The 19,769-nt window shown below is 40.3% G+C and overlaps 1 protein-coding gene across 1 annotated transcript in view; it reads left to right on the forward strand.

Annotated features, from left to right (window-relative positions):
* LOC146464424 (uncharacterized) overlaps positions 1-19,769 on the forward strand; it is a 56,304-nt gene that overhangs the window by 21,262 nt on the left and 15,273 nt on the right. Inside the window, exons 25-57 of the mRNA XM_085129930.1 lie at positions 631-684; positions 1,097-1,150; positions 1,288-1,341; positions 2,224-2,277; positions 2,428-2,472; positions 3,254-3,307; positions 3,820-3,864; positions 4,580-4,633; positions 5,312-5,365; positions 5,775-5,828; positions 5,908-5,961; positions 6,681-6,734; positions 7,532-7,576; positions 8,271-8,315; positions 9,150-9,203; positions 9,282-9,335; positions 9,612-9,665; positions 10,098-10,151; positions 10,945-10,998; positions 11,600-11,653; positions 12,475-12,528; positions 13,240-13,347; positions 14,147-14,200; positions 14,512-14,565; positions 14,720-14,773; positions 15,853-15,906; positions 16,338-16,391; positions 17,190-17,243; positions 18,249-18,302; positions 18,569-18,622; positions 18,983-19,036; positions 19,110-19,163; positions 19,627-19,680. Of these exons, the coding sequence (XP_084986056.1) occupies positions 631-684; positions 1,097-1,150; positions 1,288-1,341; positions 2,224-2,277; positions 2,428-2,472; positions 3,254-3,307; positions 3,820-3,864; positions 4,580-4,633; positions 5,312-5,365; positions 5,775-5,828; positions 5,908-5,961; positions 6,681-6,734; positions 7,532-7,576; positions 8,271-8,315; positions 9,150-9,203; positions 9,282-9,335; positions 9,612-9,665; positions 10,098-10,151; positions 10,945-10,998; positions 11,600-11,653; positions 12,475-12,528; positions 13,240-13,347; positions 14,147-14,200; positions 14,512-14,565; positions 14,720-14,773; positions 15,853-15,906; positions 16,338-16,391; positions 17,190-17,243; positions 18,249-18,302; positions 18,569-18,622; positions 18,983-19,036; positions 19,110-19,163; positions 19,627-19,680 (1,800 nt within the window). The remainder of the gene's footprint in view (positions 1-630; positions 685-1,096; positions 1,151-1,287; positions 1,342-2,223; positions 2,278-2,427; positions 2,473-3,253; positions 3,308-3,819; positions 3,865-4,579; positions 4,634-5,311; positions 5,366-5,774; positions 5,829-5,907; positions 5,962-6,680; positions 6,735-7,531; positions 7,577-8,270; positions 8,316-9,149; positions 9,204-9,281; positions 9,336-9,611; positions 9,666-10,097; positions 10,152-10,944; positions 10,999-11,599; positions 11,654-12,474; positions 12,529-13,239; positions 13,348-14,146; positions 14,201-14,511; positions 14,566-14,719; positions 14,774-15,852; positions 15,907-16,337; positions 16,392-17,189; positions 17,244-18,248; positions 18,303-18,568; positions 18,623-18,982; positions 19,037-19,109; positions 19,164-19,626; positions 19,681-19,769) is intronic.

The following is a 19,769-nucleotide window of genomic DNA, read 5'->3' on the forward strand; positions in this document are numbered from 1 at the left end:
AGTAAAATGATACAGAGCTTGTTAGTACCAGCATGCATTGGTAACTTGGTTACCCGCCTCAAACGGTACTAGGCCGTATTGTTATGTTTTATTTTTCTTTTGTTACTCGTAAGAACGCGCATGAAAACTTAACACCTTGGGCTGGAAAAACAGATCGTGTGGGGGAAGGGAGATACCAGAATCCGTTTTACCCCACTCAACACCACTCAGATTGCTTGACTATTCACCTATTCTATACCATTTTTTCATTTTTGAAGCAACAAGGGAAACCACCTGATGCTTTGAACGTTAACCTTTGCCAGAATGGCTCAGTAAAAGAAATGACTCGGCTTTCCTGACTCTATGTTTAGGTGTTTCATATTACACACACGTTTTTTTGTCATTTATATAGGACTTCATGTTCTTCAAAATTGTTTGCGTTGAGGTGAAAATTAGCGTAAGGAGACACTGTTATGCATGTTATAAAGAACTTCGATGGGTCCCCCAGTAAGCAATTCTCAGTGTTACCTGGTGACGCGATCAACAAGTGATGATTCAGTTTTACTATCATGTTTTGTTTCAACCTTTCATTTTGTTTATCCCTGGATAAATCAAACGTCTAATCTCTGATCTTATCATGAACCTTTTTAGGGAGTTGCAGGAAATACCGGTCCCCAAGGGATGGAAGGAGCCGAAGGACCAAAGGTCAGCGGCATCACATGCGTGCTTTGCTTTGTTTTTAGTTTAACCCTTTAAGCTCTAACGGTGATCAGCATCAAATTTCTCCTTGTTCTATCAATGCTTATTCCACCCCTGAGGTCATGAGAATTAAGGATATGGTCACCTAAGGTGAATTTTCTTGATATTTCAATAACTTTTCCCCAGTCCTTTTATAAGAACATTTGTAGACAAGATAGGAGAATTTGTTCTTTGATTTGAGGGTTAAAGTGTTATTTAGCAGTTTTCACTTCCTGCAGATCAATGTAACAGTAAATAGTGAAAAACTATCACTGTCAAATTAAGTTAGGTATGGATTACTGTTGATTCAAAGACGTTGTTTTCACCGTTATTTCTATACCGTCTTTGTTATTGTTTCTTTGTTCGTTATGTTCTTCAGGGTCGCAGTGGTATTCCAGGCCCAGCCGGACCTTCTGGGCCTACAGGACCTAAGGTAATTATCGCATTCTGTTCTGGTGACTTAAAATGTTGCTCTTTGTAATCCCTAAATATAATATTAACTTGTTTTCTGTCCTTTTGTATGATGACTTTTGAGCCTTCAGTAAACTGTTGTTGTTTTTTTTTTTCTAGGGAGAAAGAGGCCCCCCTGGGTTGCCAGGATATTCTGGTGAACCGGGAGAAAAGGTAAAGGAGTTTATAATTGCGGCTTGAAGAAAAAACAAGTCTGTATTTTTCATAGTACATGACCCCGCTACACGGGTGAAAACGTTTCTTTCCGTTTTACATGTTCCGCTCACAAGAATACGTGTGGAAAACGTTACCTCGTGAAAATGATCTTCAGAAAAGAATCTTTTGAAAGATTCAAATTTGTGTAGACAACGGCAACTTTTGAAGACGCCTTCGTCTTAATGCTTATACGAATATAAATCAATATTAATTTTGGTTTCTCAAGTTCATTCTAATTTAATTATATTTTATGGTTTTGAGGTATAGCTTAGCAGTATAAATCCGCGAACAATTCACGTTATTATTCAGAACATTATTACCCTGCCCAAATCATGGTGGTCATGGTACACTCGATGTTCGTCGTCAGTACACAAAAGATATCCTGCGATATACGTAGCTTCATGTGCCTGAGAGACAAATGGCAGGGCAGTTTAAACAATTAACGATCTCAGAAGATTGTCTCAAGCTTTCCTGCCATAAAGCTGTGCTTAGTATAGTATATGGAGACTGGTTACCAGTCTCCACGTACCTTAAAGTAAAAAAGACTTGTACACTCTCACAGACTCACAAAAAACTTGTCATCTTTGAGCTCTCAAAGTGAAAATTTCCTTATCTCAAATGGAACTTTTTTTATTATTATTATTATTATTATTATTATTATTATTATTATTATTTTTTATGTTTGGCCGCGGTTAAAAAGGAGACTCGTTGTAAACTATAGAATTTACCGTGTTCATTTGCCTGCATACTTAGAGGATCTGTCGTAAACGTTACGCGTTGGATAAGGGAAAGATAGTTATAATACGTTTATTTACTGTTTTGTCATTATTTGTATTTTAGGGAAATAGAGGAGGTACCGGACCAAGAGGAAGGGACGGATCCAAAGGAATTAGGGTGAGTCAGCGCTTTGAATTATACTTACAGTGCTTTGCTATTATATTACTGAACTTTGTACGTATGGAACAGTAACAGTATCATGTTTACAGCGTTGATTATGAGTCTATGTTTTCTTTGAATTGAATTGCTGTTCTTTGTTTTGTGCAGGGAAACCCTGGACCACCAGGACCACAAGGACCTAGAGGAACACGGGTAACCACGTGCAAATGAATCTCATGCATACCAATACACTGCAAGACAGTCGTATTTTTTGCGTTGGTTTGTCATAGGAGTACGCGCGGTCTTCGATCGAAAGGTCTGGACCGAGTGTGAAAACGGAGAGTGGGACTGGGGGGAGACGCTGAAAAATACGTCGTTTTTTCTCGCCCTCGCGCTTCGCGCGCGCGAATTCACGCTTACGGCGCTTCGCGCCTTTGTAAGAGAAAAAACGACTGTTTTGCAGTCTAGCATACCAATGGTAAAACATCCATCCATCAATGAAACAAAACAAAATAAAGAAATGAATATGGCACACCCGCGTGTGTGGTGAATTTCTTTCTTTCTCTCTTTCTTTGTTTCTTTATTTCTTGTTCTGTTTTATTTGTTTGTTTGATGTATGTTTTTACGATTGGTTGTATATTTTCGTGTGTATGATCTTTTAACACTTGTGGCATATTGTGCATTTAGTTCTCATCGGCCGCAGTATCATCATCTAAACTCTCAATTTTTAAAGAAGCTTCGTCCTGCTGTTGGATATTATTTTTGCATTATAACTGAGAAACCACAACTTAAATGAGAAATGGACGAATTTGGGTTGGATAGTTAACTCACATCGATAAAGTTCGAGAGCGATTATGGACCCTTCTGTCAAAGCTACTTTTCCAAAGGTTATGGAAATCCGCACGTGACGTCGCTCTGTCTATTATGTGGACACTCTTAAACTCTTCCTTTTATTTTTACACCAACTGTCTTTTTGGTTTGTTTGTTTTTTCAGGGTCCGCGTGGAGAACGAGGATCCCCCGGAACTCCTGGTACCCCAGGAACAAAGGTGCTTTGTATTTCCATACTTTTGTGTTTTTAAAGGGGCAATTTCACCTGCATGTATTTAGTACTGATATTTAGTACTGATATTTAGTACTGATAAGTTTGAGTTTGAAGGCGCTGTGGTGTGGTAGACGTCAGATCTAAAGGTAAGTTAACGTGTAGCATCTCAACAAGAAAAAGCGTTACTATTCGTCGCTTCAAATCTAAGGACTTCTTACCGCAAAAATCGAGGTTCGTATGTTGGCAACAACTACCGGCTTATCTACAAACATTCGTTTCACTCTCCACCGACGCAGCACAAATCTCTTTAGAAACCAACTCTTTTAATTACTGGCATATGGCGACTAGATTTACCCCCAGTTCTCATCTTATAACTCAGAGCGACTACATAACGATAATACAAAGAAAGAGATCCGTCTTGACGTCTTTACTTTCAGAGCGTTCATGCCTGTGCTCCATAACCCATTGACTGTACCTAATTCAAAGTGCGTTGACGCATAATAAATTTCCTTTCAGGGAGGGCCTGGTGAGCCTGGCGTATCAGGTGACCGCGGAAACCCGGTAAGAAGATTTATTGGATCATGTGTACAATAGGCTCCCTCGAACGAAACATATCGGTCGACTGTTGGTGAAGTGTCGGTCGACTCTCGCTCGATAATCGCTCGAAAGTCGGTCGAGACTCTACCGACCAGTAACTACATGGGTTCAGTTCTAGTGTCAGTCTATTGTGAGACAATTGTTAGTCAAGATAGCGCCATTTACAAAGGCAGAAAATAGCTTCACATCTTCACTCCAAGGAACACCTGATCTAAAATGAAAATGAAATGTCAAAAATTGCTTTGTTAAAATATAAGTAGGAACTTTGCAAAAAGAAACTAATGCCCAGAAGCTTCCATTTGATCGGCCACAACTCAGGATTTTCTCCACAGAATAAAAACTTAAACCATCTATAACAGCATAATTAACAGTATCACAGGAAAAGATTCACTGCTTGATAATCTTTACTTAAATGGTCACCTTTTAGGGTCCCATCCACAAATGTAAAAGTTAGAACCACGTTGAGCGCCACTGGAAAGTATTGCTATCTGTAGTGTCGAAACGACTATTCGGTCTAGTATAAACGTTCCTACGATTACGAAAATGTTGTAAACGTTTTATGGGGAATGCAAACGATAAAACGACAACGTTAATGCGTGGAGCGACCCTCCCCTCGATCAACAAACTGAATCGTTTCTTCGAGCAGTTCTAACGAAAAAATATTTTTCCCTTACACCAGGGACCTCCAGGCCCCCAGGGAGAGAGGGGACAGCCAGGAGCTCGTGGACCAATGGTGAGCTGTGAACGACCATTTTGTTAAATGCCCCTGGGGCCGTTTCTCGAACGTCCGGTAGCCTACCGGACCCGTTAAGTTGTATTAAGTGGTTTTTAGAATCCACTGATGCACGTTGGTTTAGCGCAAACGTGTGTGCGCATAAACTAGGATTTTGACCTGACAATTCATCAGGTTTTTTGGAACTGTCCTTGTGTTCACCAGCTTGTTCGCTGTTTGTTTAACGAAAAAGTTTACTCTCCGCCAAGAACACGCGTGGTTTAAATAATTTATATAATTATTACACCATAAAGCTCATCCTGCAAAGATATTCAGTTGCTATCAAACCAATAAAAACCCACCTTAAACAGGAAGGAAATACTTATGCGTCAATAGTGGACATGTTTTAGTCGATAGCTGGCCGTGCTTGTTGTGATAGGAAGACGTACATGTCGGCTGATAAGATAAATGAACAGCTAAGGAAACATGTCCATCCAATATCGATATCTATTTCGTATACTCATGGAGTATACTAAACGGATATTGATACAGAGTTATTTTTCCCGCAAAGTTACTCCAACAAGTAACAGCTACAAACGGGATCACTTATCCTCAATCCTAAAACTTCTCAGGCAAACGTTATTCCCCTCTTAGAAATTAACCGATAAAAACATGCACTCTTTCTGTTCCTATTTTTAGGGCTTACCGGGAAAAGCAGGTTTACCCGGTTATCCTGGACCTCGTGGAGAGACGGTAATGTTCAGTTTGGGTAGCGTGTTTTAAACTAGCTAAGTACGTTTTCAGAAAGCAATCCTCTCCCAATTTCAGTTTAAGTTTAATCCCGGCCAGCCTTCTATTCGATTCGGATGCGCACTGTCACGAAAAGAGAGGAAGAAGAACTATCTACCTTCACCTAGCTTCCTCGTTCCAAGTGGCGCGTATGTCTTTGGGAAGCATGACACAAATTCTTCATTTCGAACGTAGACAAGTCATTCTCCCAACACTGTTAACGAGGATTGTCAACTTAATACCCAAAACGTTTTAAAACAACCTTTACTACTTATTAGTAGCAACAATAATAATTATACAATAATACAACTGTTTTTAACGTGGTCAGTACTAAAAATATCTGGTAACTATCTCAGTTGTTTTATGTCTATAGGGACCACAAGGAAAAACCGGGCCAACAGGCCCCCCTGGGATGCCGGGAGGTCGGGTGAGTGGTTTTGTCTTTTTTATCTGTGATGTTATCAAACACTGAGTTGTTGTCTCACGCGTTTCATTCGTGAATTTAGGGTCCAGTAGGAGAGAGAGGTGCCCCAGGACCCAAAGGAGACCGTGGTCGACAGGTAAGAGCAAACAAAACTCTTTACCCTCCTTTAGCTTCACTTAAATTTGATAATGGACCCCAGGCAATAGGAGGACACCTTTTTTAAGCGGCACTCAGACGCGGCCCCAGCAACATACAAACACTAATGATAGTTTTAATCTGCCTTAAAAGAAAATTCCTCTCTATGGGTAACAGGCCCGTAAACCCCAGCTTTCTGGACGCGTTAACGTCGGACGCAAGAGTGTTTACTTTTGAAGTGGTTCGTCGACCTGTTGTTAATAAGGATGGTGCCTCCTAATACAGAGGTATTTTTGCAAAGTTTATGACTATGGAGAAAGACGATCTTAGCAAGGGTTATTTTAATGGAAAAAGAAAATTCGGGGTAACCAGGCTTTTGTCAGAGATAATAAGCCAAAGTAATTCTACAAATCGTTAAAATACATAACAATGCATGGCAAAAAGAGGCACCGTCTTGAATCTATACCAAACGTATCCCTGCTTTGTATCCCTAGAAAATGCTCTGAACCTCGGTAGTCTGTCTAGTGTGATCCACCAGTTGAGGGTAGTCCTGAAAAGGAGTCTTGTTTGGTGTCGTAACAGAAGTTTCCTGGACTTTTTTCACCTGGAGGATCAGATTACATGGACTGCTAAATAGATATTGATTGCAACAGCTTGTATCACTAGGTATAGTGAAAGGAATAGTTATTTTAAGAGTGCTTTTATTTCTGTGGTTCTCAGGGCGCCCAAGGACCCACAGGAGATTCGGGAGAGCCCGGAAAAGATGGCTCCAAGGTAGGGAAACGGCCAAGAGAAAAGGTTCTCTGATAACTACCTAAACCTATTTCCCATGTTCTTAGATCTAGTCTCTGAAAGCGGCTCCAGAGGCAAAAACATGCCAGACAAACGTGTTCGGCGCGCGCGGGAAGATGCCTGTTAGCCAAAAAGGACGTGACTTAGTTGTCCTACTGGATGACCCTGGGTTGATGAAAAACGCTCATTACGTTTGCTCCAATTTGGTAAAAAACTTTCTCCTGGGCGCCAAACTAGAGAAGAATCTTAAGGCCAGTCAAGGAGAATTTGAGCTATTCCAAATTCAGTGTGAGAGCTTGAGAGTTGCTTACAACTCGAGACAAGAGCAACAGGTTCCACGTTAGTTTGCAGTAAGGTTAAAATATGCTTTAGGTCTTCTCGCCATATCTTTGCTGCTAACTTTGTCTTAGATTAATGTGTTTTATGACAAATGACAACAACGACAAGTGTATTTATTAGACTCATTACAAATTACTCTCTTCACACTTAATACACAACAGCTACTGCAACCTACAATGAATTACAACGTATAAGGAATGAGATGTGTGTAAAATGTCGAGGGGGATAAATGAACCCTGCGGTTTTTGGGTTATCCCCGTGCCTTTAACGTGCAAAAACAAATAAGATAAAGGGACTAATAGAGACAAGTAAATAGCGTGCAAACACAGGGAGACAGACGGAACGATGATGATGATGATGATGATGATGATGATGATGATGATGATGATGATGATGATGATGATGATGATGATGATGATGATGATTGTTTTACTAAACAGGGAGAGCCAGGAAAACCAGGTGTGGATGGAAAAGACGGAGCATCGGTAAGATAGGGCAGCATTGTGAAGCCTGTCTTCACCTTCACTTATATTTTAAAATACGTTATCTGGAAATAGCGCGTTTCTAACCCGATGTTTCTTGGAAAAAAGAGATCGGTCTAAAACCTCAAAAGGAACGCTCCAAAGAAATGTAGATGTGGTGTGCAGATTGTGTTCCCGTTCGCAATCCATGAATTATAATCATTATTTGTTTACAATTTATAAACTGGGCTCTGCACTTAAGTCTTACACAAGTTCCCTTCTGGTTATATCGGCTTTACCTTCCACATGACTTGTCGAGGACAAAACCACGAGGAAACACTACAGCGAGAGAAAAATGGACCAGACCGAGCGGAGATCGACTGATAACAATTTGCGTGGTAGTTGATACGATACAGCAATCGTCAATAAGTATTTCCAACCTAAATTACACTTTTAGCGGATGTTGTAATTCATCAGGGTCGAACAGAAACGATTGAGCGCGGGATGTTTACGCTTTATTTGTGCACTGATGTATTTCGATTGTGTATTTGCTAGGACTAAGGATCCCCCAACACCAGCCTACCGTTCGTGTTCAATGCTTAACGTAATAACGTAATTCTCGTTGGCGTTCCATGCAAAGACTTACAGAACACTGTCAACTTGAACATTAACCAGATACTTCCCGTAAGTTGAAAACTCCAACTTTTCTTGTTTTTAGGGTCAACCAGGAACTCCGGGACCGAAAGGTGCCATGGGACCACCTGTAAGTAAAAGCGTCCACGCGTTGTTACGTTTTCTTACTCCCAACTCCCTCTGTTTGATTTTTGAAAGTAACCTGCCTACCGATTGTGGTAGCAGATGCGATGTGACCAGGTTCTTGCTCCCAGCCTACACACGCATTCAGTATAATTCTGTGCGCATTTCTCACTCTTGTAATCAAAACATTTTGTCTTAGAGCATCAAAACGACCGCTATTTTCGCTGAAAAATGCACCTTGAGACAGGTTCAGTTGATGTGAGTGGGAAGGTTTTTTAACTGTTTGCTCCCTGTGAAGGTTGTTAGAGAAGTCTCTTAGGACGGTGCCTCCTAATACAGAACTACTTTAATGCAGTTTATGGCTATGCATGAAAAGCTTTACTTAGCAAGGGCTATTGGTATTCAAAATCAAAATTGGGGGTAACCACGCACTTTTCAGAGACATTAACCAACAAAATTTCCAAAAAACTATAAAATACATAACAACGTCGGGTATTTTTTCCAATTTTAAACTTAATTATCTTGAAAAATATCTACTTTTCCCGCTTAGTCATAAACCGCGCAAAAATATCTTTAATTTTTTAGGCTCCGTAGTGACAACCATCTCAAGATGCTCAAGACCACTCAATTAGTTGTAAATATATTAGAAAGAAAGGCAAATAAACTTCAAACTTCAAACTTCAAACTTCAGGACGTAAGCGTAGTAACATGAGCAGGCGCCGTCCTTAACTATATTATTTTTTCTTCCAGTGACCCGTTCGAGAGAAACTAAAATAATTTTCTTATTACAGGATCGATCTCCATTTTTTCTCTTAATCGGCACTATTCTTGTTGTATATAGGGACCTCCTGGATCCAAAGGAATAGAAGGAACCGTTGGTCTCCCTGGTGGTCAGGTAAGTCAGGTGACACTGCCGTGGCTTGGTTTTGTGAACTGTCTATATGAAAAATAATGTCCCGATCTATCTCGTTAGGGATTGCAAGGAATGCGTGGACCTCCTGGACAATCAGGTCCCCAGGGTCCCCCGGTAAGTGTTTCAATTTAGTTTATTCTTCTTTCCTGCTGTGATTATTTACACTGAAGAGCTGTGTTTGACACGAGAAAGTCAGGGAAACATTTGAAAGTAAGAACAGCAGAAGCGCTTATAGGGCTGAAATGGTGATGTGTAATCATACAAATTACCTCATTATGTAGACAACTACTATTTCTTGATGGAAGGGTTTAACTTTGCCTTATATGAAAATTGCAAAATAAACACCCAAAATACTACAAAGGCAAACTCAATTAATTCATTATTTTATAGGGAAGGCCAGGTCGCCAAGGACCTCAAGGAGCTGCTGGTGAGAAAGGCTCTAGGGTGAGTGAGCATGCGTGTGAAAAATTGCTGCAGATGGAAACGATAGAATCACAAATTTTCGTCTACATAGAGGTGAAGATCTGACAGTAAAAAACTATCTTCTTCCCCCATTGATGTCAGTGTTCGCTCGTCAGCAAAAGTAAAATTTAGAGCCGGAGTTTAACGCGTTTGGGAGGCGGGGGGCGACCGCAGATTCCAAGAAATCTGCGAAAAATGAATTCACTGGAAAAAACATCTTGTTTCTCCAATGCATACATTTTTTTTCTTTGAAATAAGGGACACTTGTGCGATTTCCAGGTGTTCTTATTTCGGAATACAATGCACCCAAAACATGTCCCCAAAAATTGCGCGACAACTCACCAGTCACTTCATTAGAAAGCGCCGGGAGAGAAACACCATTTACCTTTCTCTGATGCCTTTTGTTGTTTTAAGGGAGAAGAAGGACCCCGCGGGGAGCCTGGTTCTGAGGGTAAACCTGGACTTCCGGTGAGTAATAATTATGAATTAACTGCTTGCGTTAAGAAAAGTTTCAAAAAATATCGCTCGTATTTTAGGGTAACGCATACTTTACAGATTGCGCGCGTCTTACCGAGTTATTGGAAAGTAATGTAATATAACCTGTAATTAACGGAAAGTTCTCAAAGAAGCTGTTGTAAATTCTATGTCAATGAAAGGACTCTCTCTTTCGACTGAGGGTGCGCCTCTTCCAAACAGTCCCAAATTTCTTTTGCATAAGTCTTCGTTCAAGTCATCAGAGACCTCGATTTCTTAAACTAAAGATTGACCTACGACTCCTTAAACTAAAGTTCTTGATTCGTGTTAGCGTCCTGAAGTGGGCCTAGGCCTGGATCTTTGCTGCTTATCTCCAAATTCTTATTTAAACGTCTTACGGCAACGTCAACGAAAACCTCACTTGAAAATATAAGTTCGTGTAACTATTTTGCGATTTTTCCATTTCGCTCAACTTGTACAATGTGGCCGTCAGATGCAAACTTTTTCCACAAAACCTTGAATATGGTCATCTCACGTTGTTGTTTGGCCGAGTACGGCCAAGCAATGTACCAAAATTTATAACACGTGCAAGGCATTTGTTTTTCTTATGAAATCCTATAACTATTTTGCGGTGACGTTCTCGTTGCCTTCGCCTTAGTAGCTGCTTTCCCAAGTACTCAGTGACAAGCTTATTTCCATAGACTCTCAGCTGCTTTTTAATAGAATCAAGTTAGCCGTGAGTGACCCTTTATTCTCCAAGAATGACTACACTCCTTTGCTCTGACAGGGTAAACCTGGAGAGGACGGACCTAGCGGACCCCTAGGAGAGGAGGGAGAGAAGGTAACGGATACAACAAAACAAAAAACCTGTACACTGCAGACTTTTGCCTCCGCAAAATTTAAAGAGTTCCAACCTCATGGGATTAGGAACACGGGCTGTATGTGCGGCCCCTTTTTTTTCTCCAAAGATCTATGATGGAGTAAGATAAATAGTAAGAAAAATACATATGTTATTGAACTACCGTGAGGTCCGTATTGGGATAAACTTGCAAAGGACGAGACCAATATTTTCCCAATAGGGACCGAATAAGCTAGTTCAACAGGGTTTTTATTATAAAGGCTTTCCCACTGTTGCTTTCAAGTTCGCGTGAAATTCGTTCATTTTTCGTCTGGATAATCAAATTAGTCGCTCTCACATGACGGTTTCATCAGTTCCTACTTCATAAGCTTTATTTAAAACATTTTTGCTTTGTTTTTGTCAAAATTGAAACATTTTGCTCCTTTCAAACGAGCGTGCTAACGTAAGTGGTCCATCTTAGCAGTCCGTATAGGAGAATTCGGACCTCTCAGGGAGCCAATCAGAATGCTTCTTTTCAGAAACCAGTTCAGCAATATAATAACTGTTGATATTGTAGCTGTTATGGTTAATGTTTCTTTTCTAGGGTGCACAAGGAACGTCAGGGATACCTGGAAAGAAAGGAGAGCGGGGACCCAAGGTAATATTCAATTCAATATATCAAATTCCTAAACTTTATTTTTTTTTGCTCAGTTGTGACGGTCAATATTTACAATTTAACGTGATAGTTACCGCGGAAATTTGACGTTCTTGAAACGAATATTAGGTGCTTTTAACAACATTCAATTTTCTAGGGAAACTATTAGACTGATTTCCCTACACAGAAAGAAAATTGTTTTCGTGGACACTTTCTTATCATCCAACTATTTCGCGAGATGGAGTCATGGATTCTATCGCCTGATAATGTCTCGCGGTGGTCGAACACTATGGCACCTCGGAGGAAATCTGGTGGTGAACTACAATAAAAAATTGTTCCACGAGCGCGCGTTGGATATGAGATGACAGATAGCCAACAAGGCGCGTCGCGCCGAGTTGGCTTCAATCATCTCATATCCAAGTGAGTGGAATAATTGTTTTATTAAAAACAATCACGAAGTATTGCTAGATATTGGTGATTTCGCTTTACAAGAACCACCAGTCAAGACAATTCAATGGTCGCTTTTTCTCGGGCATGGTATAATGGCTCATATACCATGGCCGCTAAGCCAATCAAATCCTGGAGTTGCATTACACAATGATCACTGATAGACCACGCGTTGTGAACTTGGAAGAACAATTCCCATTTAAATTTGTAAATGCAATCTAACTATCGATTCGCGTTCTCGTTTGTGCTTTCTCTGGAGTGCTCCGTCGTTAGAGAATTTTAGTTTGAGACATCTGTTCTTATTCATGCCATGATTGGTGATGGAAGGTGAGGGTTCTCTTCATACTGCTGTGTAACACTATATGCTTGTTCTCCAGGGTCCTCCTGGGTCGAGTGGTGCTGTTGGTCCTCCCGGTAAACCTGGGCCTACTGTAAGTATTTGGTATTTATTTGTTTATTTATTCACCACGACATACGAACATAGAGAGTTACAATGAATAATAGACTAGGATCGTACATAAGTTTAGAGTAAATAATAATAGTAAAAGAAGAAGTAAGAAGTGGCGAGGAGACCTCAAGAAACTCCCGGGCTTATACTGAGAGGTCTCCTCGGAGATATGTTAGGACTTTAAGACCAGTAAAGACATTGTATTGAGATTTTTTAACATACAGTGGTAAGACTATAAAGACATAACAGAGTCGGACGTTTCATGCAATTAACTGAGGAAATCAAGAAGCTTTCTTTTGGTATGACAAACCAGTAATCATTTTATCATAATCAGAACATTTTATCATACTTATATTTATACCATCACGTTTATTCCATTGCACATATGCCACACATTGACATTCAAAACCTAGCAGTATGCAGGTTGTTTGCTTCACGAACCTAGTTTATTGATGTCCTTAGCTCCCACGAGTCTCCTGTAGCTCAGTGGTAGAGCATCCGAGCTAGTAATCGGAAGTTCGTAGGTTCGACTTCTGATAGGAGCACTCGGATTTCCTTTTTCCGAGGTTTGTCTGTGTCATTCACTGAATAATGCATCATTCTCACGATCTATATTATTCTTTCAATTTTTGTGATTACTCGGCCAACTGTGAGGTTTTTCATTGCCTGTTGTAACCTATTTAACTCTCTGTAGGGACCAGCTGGTGAAACAGGCCCCCAGGGAGCTGCTGGTCCAAGGGGAGAGAAAGGAAATGATGGAGAGCGCGGACCACCGGGACCTACGGGTACTCCGGGTGCTCCAGTAAGTAACCAATTTATTTGTTAAGGTCAAGGAGGATCATATTGGATGAGACGAATTCTTAAAAAAGGAAGATTATTAACTGAGCTATTTTTGACAGCGGCGGTCATAGCGGCGTGCTCGGGACGGAGTTGTACGTTATACTGTTCATGTATACTCAGCGTAACTTATAAAGAGAAGAGATATGTACCATTGTGGCTTTTCCAGTTGAAGGAGAATAAATCACTGATGTTCTAACCACATTTGACGTCTTATGTCATCTATAACTGCACGTGTGCACAGCACAGTCCAATCTATTTGTGTTGTGTTAGAAAAGAGACATTTCCAGAGCAAGTTTACTGTAAAACTGGCTGATCATTTTAATAAACTTTCAAAAACTTTAGCAAATTTGTAGATTAATCTATGCAGTTGTGAGCTTTAAGATTAGAAAATAACTCGAAATAAGTGTTCAAACAATTTACCTTTTATTCCATGGGGAAGTTTCTTATCTGCGTCCAAAAATAGCCCCATGCAGTTGTTTGACAGTGATTCTTCATCGTTCCGTACACTTACTGGATTCCTCTCGTCAACAACGTTGGTTTGTTTTCTGTAGTCCCAAGGACGAATATTTCAATGCGTCTCCTTAGAATAGAAACTGTATGGTTTTATTTGGGAACAAAGTGACTGTTGGTCCATGTGGCGACCGACATAGACACACATGCCAAGAAAGACTCCGATCAAATCTCTGAGAGTGAGCAGCATTGCACATGTCAACCCCTGGCAGTGTTATTTGAAATTTATGGAAGTATTTTGTTTTATTCAGGGAGTTCCTGGTCCGAGGGGACAGAAAGGTGAACGAGGTCCTAGCGGACCACAGGTAGGATTATTCTTTGTATTACAATTGTGCATGGATAGTCCCTAACAAATGCATAGAAAAGTGTATCAATTTCTAAGGTCAAGTGTTCGTATCTCAAATGGGCGAGAGCAATTTTGTACCATGTGACCGTTTGCTGCAAAGGACCCATTCGTTAACTATATGCTTTAAATGGTTTGCAGCCAGATCTGACCACCAAGCTTACGAACTCTTCCCCCTTTTAAAGATGTATTTTTAAGTAGAAAAGGTAAACCAACTGAAACTGAAAGCAAACAGTTTTTAGGGCGTTCATTTGTTAAATATTGTTGTTTTAGGGATCACAAGGATTGCCTGGGCAACGCGGACCCCCAGGGCCGGCTGGAGCTAAGGTACAGTGCATATAACGTGAGAGCAATTCGCAGACGGAGCCTAGGTTCCTATTCCTGTCGTACATAATAATAAAAAAAAAACATTTCTTTTATAGTTATTCTCTGATTCATGCTTTGACTGTGCTATGAACGGTAATGTAATTTTTCTCATCAGGGTGACCAAGGGGAGACTGGTGATACCGGAAGTGATGGTCGGCCAGGAAGCAAGGTAACATGCTTTCCGGTTCCCTTTCAAATCATTTTTAAACGGATAGCTTCGGAGTAGGCCATTTCCGAACGCCGCACGCCAAATGACAAATGACAGGTTTATTTTGACTTCTTAAACATACAATTATTAGAAAAAACGTGAAGAAATTGACGAATATGACAGAAAAAATGTACTATAGTCATTGAGAATGCGCGAATATTTATGAGGATATCTTAAGGACGGTGCCTACTAATGTTACCGTGCATACGTTCTGCGCATCTCGAGATACTCGGGTTTCCTATGGGTGGTGCCTGCTAATCACAGGAATATTCTTGCGCGGTTTAAAACTATACGGAGAAAACAGAACTAAGCAAGTGCTCGTGGTATACCAAAAGAAAGTTGGGGATAACCATGCATTTTTCGGAGATAATTAAGCTTCAATTTAGAAAAACATCACATACATTGCTTTATATTTTGGCACTTTTTAGAAATATTGTTGCTTAATTATCTCTGAAAAATGCATGGTTACCCCCAATTTTCTTTTTGGATTCCAATACGCCTTGCTAAGATCTGCTTTTCCCGCATAGTCATTAACCGCACAAAAATACTTCTTCATTGTTAGGCACCGTCCTTAATTCATAAGGGGGGAATGATTTTGCTATATGCTGGCAAAAACTGCTCAAATATTTGTCAAAGAACCCCTTCTTTGAAATGAAATCACTCTTTGAGCACCAGGAGGAAAATATGAAGTTATTTCTCCGAGGAAGAATAAACCACAATCTGATGTTAGCGATTTCTCCAAACTACACATGGGGAACTTGAAAAAATTGGTTGCAATCCATTTCCATCCTAGCCATCTGGAGACAAAAATGATTGATACTAGTTTCTGTGCACTAGTAGGGTTATTTTTAACAAAAGTGAAGCAATGTTTCCATCGATACAAATACGTTTTTTGCTATTCAAAATGACACTGATTAAAAATAGGTGACACTGCCCCTTTAAGCCGTTTGGCAAATTTACAATAATTATGTACGTCCACACTTTAATACCTTAGTAATTCTTGCAGCTACTTCTTTAACCGGAGCAATGTTTTTTTTTAGGGTGAACAAGGTCCAAAAGGTGATGCAGGCGCCGCAGGAATGCCAGGCACACCGGTATGTCTAATATTCAAACCAGAAACAATATTCTCCAATTCCTAAATGCTGGAAAAGTAAAAGGTCATTCGTAAGAATCCCAGCTATGTTATAAGACTTGCTGTTGCAAAACCTTCTTGAATTTGCTTCTTTGATTGTTTTTTGTAAGTTAAATTACTCCTACTTATTGTCATGCGTTAACACATCAGCCTCTGCCTCGGATATAGAGGGCAACCTCATCCCACGCTTTGACATTAATGAGTTGATTAATTGATTGATTGATTGATTGATTGATTGATTGATTGATTGATTGATTGATTGATTGATTGATTGATTGATTGATTGATTGATTGATTGATTGATTGATTGATTGATTGAACCTGCATGATTACCGAGTACATCAGAGAATCCACTTTGTAAATGCAGACGTTTTTTCTCTCTCTCTCTTTCAGGGACGACCTGGTTTAGCGGGAGGAAAGGGTGACCGAGGGGATCCTGGACCACAGGTATGTCGGCATTGGACAGATGCATGAAGAACTCCGTGTTTTGATTAGTGTCCTTCACGAGATTATCAGCACATACCCTAGTTTGTAGTGAAGTTGTCCAAGTAAATTGTGAAAATAAATCAGACTTCCTTCGATGAAAAAGAAATTGAGGAGGAAGGGGGAGATGCAAACCAACACCGCTGGCTTCACTTATAGCCTCCCACGCAGAGGTTTCTAGTGGCATCGCATTACTTTCCTCCCCCAAAAACGACTGCGTTCGAGGCTAAGAATTCAACACTTTTTTTCAGTAACACTCGCCGCACAAGTACACAGTGCTGTATAATAGACCGTATTCGTATTCTCTATATTGAACTGGAACTAGCTTGCACACGACGGTTAAGCGGGGAAATCGTTTTCCATGAAAGGAGGCCCGCTCCTCCCAAATGGTAAAGCCCTGAGAACGAGGTTGGAGAATATGAATATGGTCTGTTTACTACACGTGCATACTGATCACGTGAACACTACATATATTATGCATTATTCAGGGGTTGTCTAAAATAACCTAATAAGTGACCATTTCCGAGTTGCTTTGAACCTCATTATGAAAGCGATGCTAAATGCTAAGTTTTTGTTGGTAAAATTAGCTTTCATTCATATGCAAACAAAACTAACTTTCATATGAAAAGTTTTGAACTTATCCTCATTTTCATAGTGAGGTTCACGGCAACCTGGAAATGGCCTATTATGACAGGAGTTCAAGGCCAACTTGACGGACATCGTACGATGTGAATGTTAATTTGTCCAATTTGTCCTTTTCAGGGACCCCCTGGACAGCGCGGACCTGGAGGTCTACCGGGTGCGAAAGGACCGATGGTGAGAAACTTCTAAGCGACTACAATTGCTCTTGATGAGCTTTTAAGTTATGTAATGAAGAAATTTTGTTGAAAATGGAGGAAGTCTTGGGATAACAGTTTATTTATAAAGAGTATGCCTGTGTCACCGACTAAAAAAAACATTTATCATTTATTCACCAGATTCAAAACATAACATCAGATTTATTTCACACATCACTTTTAAAAAAATCACTTTATTTAATAAGTGTCAATATATTTAGCAACAGAGTACTTATTGGGGACACTTTCCAGATCGAATGTGAATTTAGAAGTGTTTTTGAGGAGAGGGGAAACCGGAGTACCCGGGCAAAAACCTCTCGGAGCAAGGACGAAAACCAACAACAAACTCAACCCACATATGACGCCAGGTCCGGGAATCGAACCCGGGCCACATTTGTAGGAAGCGAGTACTCTCACCACCCCCATACACGTACCACTCATCGACATTAAAATCCTAGCAGTATGTGGGATGTTTGTCCCAAATAGTCAAATGGCCTTAGCTCCCACGAGTCTCCTTCAGCTCAGTGGAAGAGCATCCGAACTGGCAATCGAAATAGGTTCGGAGAAATCTGATATTTTTAGAAATACATTTATCAACACAAGGCCTGTATGAAGAAGCTATAAGAGTTCTGTGAAGCTAGTATCTACAAACAAGGATGAATGAAAGTGGAGACGATTAGTAGCTGCCCTTTTCTTTCAAAAACATAACGACGACAAACCGAACTAGAATTTCCAGGCAATGGAAGGAACACATTAAGTCACTCAGAGGGAGAACGCCGCTGGTATATGATAAGTGAGCACCGTATCAACTTTATTATCAAAGGGCGTAATGTGCGCTTTTATGGATACCGCAAATCCACTGAGGTGTAAACAGATAACGCACTTCCCTATGTAGTAGCAAAAAGACGGCGGTGAAGTTACTCCTTTGAATGACATTCAGAAGGTTTTGGTTTCATGAGTACTAATTCTAAGTCCTGAATTGTAGGGTGCGACCGGACCACCAGGGCCCCAGGGTCCTCCAGGCGGGCAAGGTGCCAAGGTAGGTCATTCTCAGAGGAGCGGTACTCTTGAACATTGTGTCCGACTACAACAACGACAATTCAATCTTTTTTTTTTATTTTGTTCGAAGGACAAAGAAAGATTTTCTGTTTAAGGAACTTAACTTTGGCGTTACTTCTATGCAATCTTTACTAAAGACTATAACATCAGATTTTAAATTCCATTCGTTGCAATTTTGATTTTAAATTTATCATAAGAATTTTTGAATAACGATTTACTTATGATTTTTCTGTTTCTCGTTTAAAGGGGGCTCCAGGCCCTGATGGGAAAGATGGCCAACCAGGGCCGCCAGGACAAAGGGTAACGATTTGACTGTTCTTTCCATACAACGGAGACCTGCGAGGCTGTTGATAATCAGTATTTGCACAATGGCGTTTCTGTGAATAGGAGTGATAAAGGGAATTGAGAAGAAGATGGTTTAACAATACGCCAGCTACGGAAATGAATAAAATCAATTCATTTTTGCCATAGTAAAATCTGAAAAAACTGTCTGGTTATTCCTTCAAACTTTGACAAAGTTTAGCAATTTGTTTGTTTGTTGTTGTTGTGTTTCGTTTTGTTTGTTTGTTTGTTTTATTTTCTACACTCTTCATTCTCCAGTTATGTTTCTCTTCGGCTTCGTAACTTGTTTTAAACAACAAGCAACGTGTTTTATTTCAGGGTCCACCCGGCCCTCGAGGAGATGACGGTACTCCCGGCAAACCAGGACCTCCGGTATGTATCGGCTTGTTTGCTATATTTGGTAGCTGTCAATCGTGCATCTTACATCACACCGTTATTATTTCAGGGAGAAACTGGGCCTCGTGGATTCACTGGTTCAGATGGTGATACTGGTGATAAGGTATGAAGACACGACTGAGCTCTGTTTGCATTCACCTCTTCCCCTTTCTAGTTTGCTGACGTAACACACGATCTTTGAGTCCGCAACAAACGAGAACATAAGTGCGACAGTCGATTAGAAATGGCGACACCTTATCGCTCTCATGCAGCGTTGTCGATTCTTGTGAGCTCTTGCTATGACTTGACCTCTTCAATCCCTTCCCGACTGTTGCTCAATACCGATTTGTGCTACTTGGGAATTGCCAGCATAGCATGAAGTTCTGTTTTGTGGTCTGCCGATTTTGGATTTTCTAGGGTTGAGATTTCAATCTGAATTTTTTTATTTGTTTGTTTTTCTACCTGTTTTTGTCTACCAATTGCAAGGATTTTCCAGCATTACTTGTGTACTTTGTCTATGCAAAAATGTTCCTGAAATAAAGTATAATCCTTATTCATTCATTATATAATTTTTTTTGTATCTGTAGGGCGAAACAGGACTTCCAGGTCCTCAGGGACCCACCGGTCAACCCGGACCACCAGTAAGACTTCATACACTATCCACTTCATCATCAGGGGGTGGGATGAGAAGTTTGGAGAGTTAACAAGGGCATAACACCGTTAACAATTG

The sequence above is a fragment of the Pavona decussata genome, unplaced genomic scaffold, assembly GCF_977016875.1.
Source record: "Pavona decussata unplaced genomic scaffold, jaPavDecu1.1 SCAFFOLD_164, whole genome shotgun sequence".
Classification (NCBI taxonomy): Eukaryota; Metazoa; Cnidaria; class Anthozoa; order Scleractinia; family Agariciidae; genus Pavona; species Pavona decussata.